This window comes from Eleginops maclovinus, chromosome 6 (genome assembly GCF_036324505.1).
Source record: "Eleginops maclovinus isolate JMC-PN-2008 ecotype Puerto Natales chromosome 6, JC_Emac_rtc_rv5, whole genome shotgun sequence".
Classification (NCBI taxonomy): Eukaryota; Metazoa; Chordata; class Actinopteri; order Perciformes; family Eleginopidae; genus Eleginops; species Eleginops maclovinus.
Window position 1 is genome coordinate 25,679,988 of NC_086354.1, and position 11,204 is coordinate 25,691,191.

Below are 11,204 nucleotides of genomic sequence, written 5' to 3' on the forward strand. Positions count from 1 at the left end.
GTTACATGAACATTGACTGTTGTCTTTATGGTAACACATTCGAATAAAATCAGACACTTTTTTCACTCTCCAAAAAATATAAAAATACTGATTTATTGACAACGCTTTTATTGTGAAAACCCTCTACAGGAAGTACGTGTTTCCCCCAGGTAGCGCCACCTCGGAGCAGCTCGGATTTTATTATTTTAATGTCCATTCATCGATCAGTTGTTGGGCTGCTTTAGATGTCTTTGTTGATCACACACGGGTATAAAAGAACTGAGAAGGTCAGAAAGTAGAAGTGTGTCTGTTTCCCAAAGCCTGGGAGCAGGTTAGGAAACACAGAGTTCACATCGAGAAATTATTCAAACTGAAAACGCTTTTATTCTGAAACACGGCTTTTCCCCAGAAGACTTCGGCTCTACTCGGCTCGGCTCGGCTGTTATTGGCCCCGCCCTCCCCCCTCACCCAAAGCAGAACCAGATCCCGGTTTAGCTGCTGCTCGTCGGTGAACTGTGGTCCGAGGCTGTCCGCATCTCGGCTTCATTTCCTGGCTGTGAGGCACGGTGAGGAGAGACCTGATCCCCGCAGCCGGGCTGTGGTGCACTGCCGGCGGCGGAGCACCGAGACATGTACCCGGTGCAGGTGAGACCGTGCATCTGTCCTGCTCTGCCACTGGAGGAGCATTTTGTAAACGGTAAATTGTGTCATTTCTACTTTATCTTCAGTATGTCATGCGCTCTAATGTAGCAGCGTGCTGTGGGACGGGTGGGGGGGGTTCTGGTTCTGCAGGGTCAGCGTTTGTGGGACTTCTAAACACATCTACATTTCTGCTGGGGTGTATCAATAAATATTCAATTGACCAACACATGTTTACAAGACGGAAAGGATGTATTATCAATAGTAATAATTATAGTAAAGCCTCTGTTTTTATAGAAGCTTTTATTCATAGTCAAAGTGCAATAATAAAAAAAGTTCTTCAGGATAGGAGCAAGGGGGTAGAAGCAGATGAAAACGGAAGCTACATCTCTAAAATGTTGATTGGAGAAAGATGTTGCACTAAATTAAAATATGGAGACTTTACTTTCAGTTTGTCTTTGACTGCAGATATTCAATCAGCAGAATGAACACCTTCATTAATAATCTATTGCATTAATAAACACAATGATAAAACACACACTGTTTGTTCTGGGCATTAAACAGAAAAGACATAAAAGTGGTTTAGATTAAGATCAATGTTTTATAGCCGAATATTAATATCTACGGAGGCCCACATGTCCAGAACTGTTCCCTCAGGAGGAGCAGCTTCAGAAAGGATGCAGATACAGAAACTCAGATCAGAACTCATGCAGAAACATCTGCAGACGCACACAGCTGGAGACCAGGGGACACTAAAGAGAGACCAGGGGACACTAAAGAGAGACCAGGGGACACTAAAGAGAGACCAGGGGACACTAAAGGGAGACGCACACAGCTGGAGACCAGGGGACACTAAAGAGAGACACACACAGCTGGGACCAGAGCGCTGGGTGACCTTCAGGATCATACAGCTGGTCTCTGTCTCAGAGGGAGTCTGTCTCTGTCTCAGAACTGGAAGTGTTGGTCAGGATATCTGAAGGTTAGCCACGTTAGCGAGTTAGCTCACAGCAGATCTGCAGTGACATCAGAAGGAGTCATGTGATCACATCGTTAGAATAAGACCAGAAAACATTTCAGGAGAACAACAGAGACAGAGACAGAGACAGGGACAGAGACAGAGACAGCTTTATGGCCCTGAACGTCCCCCAGCGCTCCGGTCCCAGCTGTGTGCGTCTCTCTTTAGTGTCCCCTGGTCTCCAGCTGTGTGCGTCTCTCTTTAGTGTCCCCTGGTCTCCAGCCGTGTGCGTCTCTCGTATCTCTTTAGTGTCCCCTGGTCTCCAGCCGTGTGCGTCTCTCTTTAGTGTCCCCTGGTCTCCAGCTGTGTGCGTCTCTCTTTAGTGTCCCCTGGTCTCCAGCTGTGTGCGTCTCTCTTTAGTGTCCCCTGGTCTCCAGCTTTGTGCGTCTCTCTTTAGTGTCCCCTGGTCTCCAGCTGTGTGCGTCTCTCTTTAGTGTCCCCTGGTCTCCAGCTGTGTGCGTCTCTCTTTAGTGTCCCCTGGTCTCCAGCTGTGTGCGTCTCTCTTTAGTGTCCCCTGGTCTCCAGCTGTGTGCGTCTCTCTTTAGTGTCCCCTGGTCTCCAGCTGTGTGCGTCTCTCTTTAGTGTCCCCTGTTCTCCAGCTGTGTGCGTCTCTCTTTAGTGTCCCCTGGTCTCCAGCTGTGTGCGTCTCTCTTTAGTGTCCCCTGGTCTCCAGCTGTGTGCGTCTCTCTTTAGTGTCCCCTGGTCTCCAGCTGTGTGCGTCTCTCTTTAGTGTCCCCTGGTCTCCAGCTGTGTGCGTCTCTCTTTAGTGTCCCCTGTTCTCCAGCTGTGTGCGTCTCTCTTTAGTGTCCCCTGGTCTCCAGCTGTGTGCGTCTCTCTTTAGTGTCCCCTGGTCTCCAGCTGTGTGCATCTCTCTTTAGTGTCCCCTGGTCTCCAGCTGTGTGCGTCTCTCTTTAGTGTCCCCTGGTCTCCAGCCGTGTGCGTCTCTCTTTAGTGTCCCCTGGTCTCCAGCCGTGTGTGTCTCTCTTTAGTGTCCCCTGGTCTCCAGCTGTGTGCGTCTCTCTTTAGTGTCCCCTGGTCTCCAGCTGTGTGCGTCTCTCTTTAGTGTCCCCTGGTCTGCAGCTGTGTGCGTCTCTCTTTAGTGTCCCCTGGTCTCCAGCTGTGTGCGTCTCTCTTTAGTGTCCCCTGGTCTCCAGCTGTGTGCGTCTCTCTTTAGTGTCCCCTGGTCTCCAGCCGTGTGCGTCTCTCGTATCTCTTTAGTGTCCCCTGGTCTCCAGCCGTGTGCGTCTCTCTTTAGTGTCCCCTGGTCTCCAGCTGTGTGCGTCTCTCTTTAGTGTCCCCTGGTCTCCAGCTGTGTGCGTCTCTCTTTACTGTCCCCTGGTCTCCAGCTGTGTGCGTCTCTCTTTAGTGTCCCCTGGTCTCCAGCTGTGTGCGTCTCTCTTTAGTGTCCCCTGTTCTCCAGCTGTGTGCGTCTCTCTTTAGTGTCCCCTGGTCTCCAGCTGTGTGCGTCTCTCTTTAGTGTCCCCTGGTCTCCAGCTGTGTGCATCTCTCTTTAGTGTCCCCTGGTCTCCAGCTGTGTGCGTCTCTCTTTAGTGTCCCCTGGTCTCCAGCCGTGTGCGTCTCTCTCTTTAGTGTCCCCTGGTCTCCAGCCGTGTGTGTCTCTCTTTAGTGTCCCCTGGTCTCCAGCTGTGTGCGTCTCTCTTTAGTGTCCCCTGGTCTCCAGCTGTGTGCGTCTCTCTTTAGTGTCCCCTGGTCTGCAGCTGTGTGCGTCTCTCTTTAGTGTCCCCTGGTCTCCAGCTGTGTGCGTCTCTCTTTAGTGTCCCCTGGTCTCCAGCTGTGTGCGTCTCTCTTTACTGTCCCCTGGTCTCCAGCTGTGTGCGTCTCTCTTTAGTGTCCCCTGGTCTCCAGCTGTGTGCGTCTCTCTTTAGTGTCCCCTGTTCTCCAGCTGTGTGCGTCTCTCTTTAGTGTCCCCTGGTCTCCAGCTGTGTGCGTCTCTCTTTAGTGTCCCCTGGTCTCCAGCTGTGTGCATCTCTCTTTAGTGTCCCCTGGTCTCCAGCTGTGTGCGTCTCTCTTTAGTGTCCCCTGGTCTCCAGCCGTGTGCGTCTCTCTCTTTAGTGTCCCCTGGTCTCCAGCCGTGTGTGTCTCTCTTTAGTGTCCCCTGGTCTCCAGCTGTGTGTGTCTCTCTTTAGTGTCCCCTGGTCTCCAGCTGTGTGCGTCTCTCTTTAGTGTCCCCTGGTCTGCAGCTGTGTGCGTCTCTCTTTAGTGTCCCCTGGTCTCCAGCTGTGTGCGTCTCTCTTTAGTGTCCCCTGGTCTCCAGCTGTGTGCGTCTCTCTTTACTGTCCCCTGGTCTCCAGCTGTGTGCGTCTCTCTTTAGTGTCCCCTGGTCTCCAGCTGTGTGTGTCTCTCATTAGTGTCCCCTGGTCTCCAGCCGTGTGCGTCTCTCTTTAGTGTCCCCTGGTCTCCAGCCGTGTGCGTCTCTCTTTAGTGTCCCCTGGTCTCCAGCTGTGTGTGTCTCTCTTTAGTGTCCCCTGGTCTCCAGCTGTGTGCGTCTCTCTTTAGTGTCCCCTGGTCTCCAGCCGTGTGCGTCTCTCTTTAGTGTCCCCTGGTCTCCAGCTGTGTGCGTCTCTCTTTAGTGTCCCCTGGTCTCCAGCTGTGTGCGTCTCTCTTTAGTGTCCCCTGGTTTCCAGCTGTGTGCGTCTCTCTTTAGTGTCCCCTGGTCTCCAGCCGTGTGCGTCTCTCTTTAGTGTTCCCTGGTCTCCAGCTGTGTGCGTCTCTCTTTAGTGTCCCCTGGTCTCCAGCTGTGTGCGTCTCTCTTTAGTGTCCCCTGGTCTCCAGCTGTGTGCGTCTCTCTTTAGTGTCCCCTGGTCTTCAGCTGTGTGTGTCTCTCTTTAGTGTCCCCTGGTCTCCAGCTGTGTTTGTCTCTCTTTAGTGTCCCCTGGTCTTCAGCTGTGTGTGTCTCTCTTTAGTGTCCCCTGGTCTTCAGCTGTGTGTGTCTCTCTTTAGTGTCCCCTGGTCTCCAGCTGTGTTTGTCTCTCTTTAGTGTCCCCTGGTCTCCAGCTGTGTGTGTCTCTCTTTAGTGTCCCCTGGTCTCCAGCTGTGTGCGTCTCTCTTTAGTGTCCCCTGGTCTTCAGCTGTGTGTGTCTCTCTTTAGTGTCCCCTGGTCTCCAGCTGTGTTTGTCTCTCTTTAGTGTCCCCTGGTCTTCAGCTGTGTGTGTCTCTCTTTAGTGTCCCCTGGTCTTCAGCTGTGTGTGTCTCTCTTTAGTGTCCCCTGGTCTCCAGCTGTGTTTGTCTCTCTTTAGTGTCCCCTGGTCTCCAGCTGTGTGTGTCTCTCTTTAGTGTCCCCTGGTCTCCAGCTGTGTGTGTCTCTCTTTAGTGTCCCCTGGTCTCCAGCTGTGTGCGTCTCTCTTTAGTGTCCCCTGGTCTCCAGCTGTGTGTGTCTCTCTTTAGTGTCCCCTGGTCTCCAGCTGTGTGCGTCTCTCTTTAGTGTCCCCTGGTCTCCAGCTGTGTTTGTCTCTCTTTAGTGTCCCCTGGTCTCCAGCTGTGTGCGTCTCTCTTTAGTGTCCCCTGGTCTCCAGCTGTGTGCGTCTCTTTATGGTTAGAAACTCTTCTAAAATATTCCTCTAACTTCCTGGGATCAGTTGGTACGGTGGCCCTGAAGTGAAAGTCGAACCGGCATTTCACAAAACACAACGACATTTCAAAGATTAGGGAAAGGGTTTTCCTTTAGGGAGAACATTCCTTGTTTGTGATTGGACAGAGCTAACATACGATATACAGTGTTGGGGAGTAACGGAATACATGTGCCGGCGTTACGTATTTGGAATACAAATGGTGAGTAACTATTCCGTTACAATAGGTGGTATTCACATTGTTGAAATGGATGACATGACGGTGCTTCTCTGTTTCATGACTTTGATCACTCTCTAAACAAATTGAGGCAACTTGATGCATTTCCCAGAAGCCCCAACATGAACACGAATGAAAATTAGCTTTCTGAATTGTGTGACCAGTTTCCTACAATGGAGTCTGAAGAGGAGCAGCTAGAGCTACAGCTGGAGCCAGCACAACAGGCAGGAATGCGTTTCTATCTCGTAAATTCAGACCGCATTAAAGAAAGAGAAGGGAGAACCAAAATTAACTGCAGTGCAACCTCTGCATGCCAGCAACCAACCTCCAAAGACTCCACCTCCGACCTGAGGAAGCCTCTTAAAGTCATTATTTTTAATGAGCCAGGGGGGGGGGTCCTCTGCTGGAGTCTCACTGCTCACCTTGCTATTTCATAGTTCAGTATCTGTATACTATGTGCTGATTTACTGTCCCCGGAGCCGTTGGAAGACTCTGATTAGCCCTGTTTGACATGCTAGCTAACGTTAGCTAGCATTAGCTCGTGTTAGCTTAGACTGCGGTTAGATGTGTGTAGTATGCAGACTTGGGCCTAACACCTTCAGCCAGTTGGAACAGCAGGACCAGAACAGGCCTGTTTAGTAAGCAGGGTGTGATGGCTGCATTCCTTCACTTATAAAATGCAATTCAATGTGGAAGTAATCCAAGTACTCAGAACACGTTACTCAGATTGGGTAATGTAACGGAACACAGACTACATTTTTTGGCATGTATTCTGTAACGGAATACGTTTTGAAAGTATCCTTCCCAACACTGTAGTTTATAGTCTATGGTTGATCCACACTTTCAGGGTTCTAAGGCAGCTCTACGGACCGGTTTCATGTAAGACTAGGCCGTAAGGGGTGGGGGGGACTGGGCTGTAGCACTTTTTTTCTGAGGAACATTAACACAACCATAAGGCGCCACTGGTGGCTGCGTCCTTAGTTGAAAGTAGTTTCACTTTCCAGCAGAACCGGCACCGCTTGTGAAGTGACGAGAAACACTCAATCACATCCGGAATATTTCTCCGGGCCTTTTTCATGAGCTCCGCTGCTAAGATCACCATCAGAACGTCTTCTTGAAACGAGTACTGGTGTCCGGCAGACAAACACACGGAGCTCAGCAGAGAGAACACATTTCTCCACACGCACACACACACACACACACACACACACACACACACACACACACACACACACACACACACACACACACACACACATATACACGTATCACGTGAATGAGACGAGCATCTGGACCGATGGTATTGACGGGTTGATGTGTCAGACACACACGGATGTATCCGGTCATTTTTCAAAATAAACATCTTTCAGATAATCACTTAAATGTGTTTTTATTCAATCTTTCTGTGCGGCCCGGTACCAAATGTCCCTTGGACTGGTGTGTATTATAAACAGATGCATATATTATGTATAACAGATGTATATGGCAGATGTGTATAATATATAGATATGTGTACTATAAACAGATTCACACAGCTCAGGAGTTCAGCAGTCTTATAGCCTGTGGTATAAAACTGTCTCTGAGTCTGGTGGTCTTGGTCCGGATGCTGCGGTACCGTTGCTGGGGTGATGGGGGTCCTTGAATATCCTACCGGCCTTCTTCCTACACCGCTGGGTGTAGAGGTCCTCCATGGATGGCAGCTCCGTCCTGGTGATGTGCTGAGCAGTTTTCACCACCCTCTGTAGAGTCTTACGGTTGAGGGCGGTGCAGCTGCCATATATATATATATATATATATATACAGTATATATTTACACAAGTATGTGAGGATCATAGTTATGCTCTCGCTGGACTTATAATTATCCATAACACTGTATATTTATAAGTATAAAATACACATCAATATCAATATAATATACACAACAACTACAGTGTAAAAAGAACATCAGAATGTTTTTCTATACAGCTTACATCAACAGGGATCATGATAGTTCCTATCTATCCTGATATGTCACATCTGTCATATGCATACACAGAACGGTAAATAAGTATAACCAAAATAAGTAAACGAGTAAATGATAGTAAACGTAGAAATAAGATATAACTCAGGTAATATATTATATAAGACAGGGTAAATTATAGTAAGACTAGGAAATATAATAGAGATCAGGGAAATATATAAGACCAGGTAATATGAATAGAACATAAATGAAGTAAACCAGGGAAATAAGTATAGACTAGGGAAATGAAGTAAAACCAGGGGAAATAATATAGACGCAGGGTGATAATGTAGAGCAGGGAAATTGGTAGGATGCAGGAATGAAGTAGAGACCGGGGAATGTGAGAGACGCAGGGTAAACGAGTAAACGCAGGTAAATTTGAGAGCATCAGACACAGGCAACACAACAAACGCAGCAAATGAATACAGACCACACAACACAAGACCAGCACAAGCATACAGCTGCAGGAAATGAAGAAGCTCTGCAGGTGACATAAACCAGGGGAAATTCTATGCTAGAGTCACGGCTGTGGGAAACAAGGGGGAACGCAGGGGAAATGAAGTAGAGACGCAGGGGAAATGAAGTAGAGACGCAGGGGAAATGAAGTAGAGACGCAGGGGAAATGAAGTAGAGATGCAGGGGAAATGAAGTAGAGACGCAGGGGAAATGTAGTAGAGACGCAGGGGAAATGAAGTAGAGACGCAGGGGAAATGAAGTAGAGACGCAGGGGAAATGAAGTAGAGACGCAGGGGAAATGAAGTAGAGATGCAGGGGAAATGAAGTAGAGACGCAGGGGAAATGAAGTAGAGATGCAGGGGAAATGAAGTAGAGACGCAGGGGAAATGAAGTAGAGACGCAGGGGAAATGAAGTAGAGACGCAGGGGAAATGTAGTAGAGACGCAGGGGAAATGAAGTAGAGACGCAGGGGAAATGAAGTAGAGACGCAGGGGAAATGTAGTAGAGACGCAGGGGAAATGTAGTAGAGACACAGGGGAAATGAAGTAGAGAAGCAGGGGAAATGAAGTAGAGACGCAGGGGAAATGAAGTAGAGACGCAGGGGAACGCAGTACAGTGAGTATATCTTGCAGTACAGTGAGTATATCTTGCAGTACAGTGAGTATGTCTTGCAGTACAGTGAGTATGTCTTGCAGTACAGTGAGTATGTCTTGCAGTACAGTGAGTATGTCTTGCAGTACAGTGAGTATATCTTGCAGTACAGTGAGTATATCTTGCAGTACAGTGAGTATGTCTTGCAGTACAGTGAGTATGTCTTGCAGTACAGTGAGTATGTCTTGCAGTACAGTGAGTATGTCTTGCAGTACAGTGAGTATGTCTTGCAGTACAGTGAGTATGTCTTGCAGTACAGTGAGTATGTCTTGCAGTACAGTGAGTATGTCTTGCAGTACAGTGAGTATATCTTGCAGTACAGTGAGTATGTCTTGCAGTACAGTGAGTATGTCTTGCAGTACAGTGAGTATGTCTTGCAGTACAGTGAGTATGTCTTGCAGTACAGTGAGTATGTCTTGCAGTACAGTGAGTATATCTTGCAGTACAGTGAGTATGTCTTGCAGTACAGTGAGTATGTCTTGCAGTACAGTGAGTATGTCTTGCAGTACAGTGAGTATATCTTGCAGTCAGTGAGTATATCTTGCAGTACAGTGAGTATATCTTGCAGTCAGTGAGTATGTCTTGCAGTACAGTGAGTATGTCTTGCAGTCAGTGAGTATGTCTTGCAGTACAGTGAGTATGTCTTGCAGTACAGTGAGTATGTCTTGCAGTACAGTGAGTATGTCTTGCAGTACAGTGAGTATGTCTTGCAGTACAGTGAGTATGTCTTGCAGTACAGTGAGTATGTCTTGCAGTCAGTGAGTATGTCTTGCAGTACAGTGAGTATATCTTGCAGTACAGTGAGTATGTCTTGCAGTACAGTGAGTATATCTTGCAGTACAGTGAGTATGTCTTGCAGTACAGTGAGTATATCTTGCAGTACAGTGAGTATGTCTTGCAGTACAGTGAGTATGTCTTGCAGTCAGTGAGTATGTCTTGCAGTACAGTGAGTATGTCTTGCAGTCAGTGAGTATATCTTGCAGTCAGTGAGTATCTTGCAGTCAGTGAGTATATCTTGCAGTACAGTGAGTATGTCTTGCAGTCAGTGAGTATATCTTGCAGTCAGTGAGTATATCTTGCAGTACAGTGAGTATATCTTGCAGTCAGTGAGTATATCTTGCAGTCAGTGAGTATATCTTGCAGTACAGTGAGTATATCTTGCAGTCAGTGAGTATATCTTGCAGTACAGTGAGTATATCTTGCAGTACAGTGAGTATATCTTGCAGTCAGTGAGTATATCTTGCAGTCAGTGAGTATGTCTTGCAGTCAGTGAGTATATCTTGCAGTCAGTGAGTATGTCTTGCAGTACAGTGAGTATGTCTTGCAGTACAGTGAGTATATCTTGCAGTACAGTGAGTATATCTTGCAGTCAGTGAGTATGTCTTGCAGTACAGTGAGTATATCTTGCAGTCAGTGAGTATATCTTGCAGTCAGTGAGTATATCTTGCAGTACCCTGAGTATCTTGTGTGCAGATGCAGCAGCAGGAGAGTCGGCCTCTGCTCAGTCCCTCCATCGATGACTTCCTCTCGGAGATCCGGAGCGACGCCCCCCCCCGTGGCCCCCCCATCTCCAACACAGCGGGTGGGCCCCTGTTTAAAATCTCAAAGCAGCTGTTCTCAGTATGAAGACGTATTTTCAGAAGAGTATCTGCAGTATTAGAGTAATACTTTAGAATACTCCGAAACACACACACTAACACACACACACACTAACACACACGCTAACACACACACACACTAACACACACGCTAACACACACACAAACTAACACACACACACTAACACACACACACACTAACACACACACACTAACACACACACACACTAACACACACACAACTAACACACACACAAACTAACACACACACTAACACACACACACACAAACTAACACACACAAACTAACACACACACACAAACTAACACACACAACTAACACACACACACAAACTAACACACACACTAACACACACACACACACTAACACACACACACACAAACTAACACACACAAACTAACACACACCAAACTAACACACACACAAACTAACACACACAAACTAACACACACCAAACTAACACACACACACACAAACTAACACACACACACACAAACTACACACACACACACACAAACTAACACACACACACACAAACTAACACACACACACACACACACACACACAAACTAACACACAACACAAACTAACACACACACACAAACTAACACACACACACAAACTAACACACACACACACAGCTGTAATGCAAAGCTCCCTCTTGAGAGGGGGGGGGGTCAACATGTGCACACTGCTTGTTCGTCTTTGCATCCAAACTTTTCCTGCGTCCTTGTCTGTGTCTGACCTCCTCCTCTTCCTCCCATCTGTCACCCTGACTCAGCAGGACCTCCTCCCGCTCATTAACACCCCCCCCCCCCCCATGTTGTTTTTTCTGCGTTTGAATTCAATCTGAGCGATGGAGCAGGAGTTTTAGAGGTCACTGTAACCGGGAACACATCACTGAAATAAACCTGTGATATAATACTCTATTGATTACAGCTCAGATCACACGCACGCACGCACGCACGCACGCACGCACGCACGCACGCACGCACGCACGCACGCACACACACACATACACACATACACACACCATACTCGC

At 47.8% G+C, this 11,204-nt stretch overlaps 1 protein-coding gene across 1 annotated transcript in view; it reads left to right on the plus strand.

The window, feature by feature from the left end:
- The first annotated feature begins 208 nt into the window (after positions 1–208).
- The window catches only part of pex5lb (peroxisomal biogenesis factor 5-like b), a 20,466-nt gene continuing 9,470 nt past the window's right edge, over positions 209–11,204 (plus strand). The window contains 2 exon segments of the mRNA XM_063886416.1: positions 209–624; positions 10,017–10,125. Of these exon segments, the coding sequence (XP_063742486.1) occupies positions 610–624; positions 10,017–10,125 (124 nt within the window). The 5' untranslated portion in view covers positions 209–609.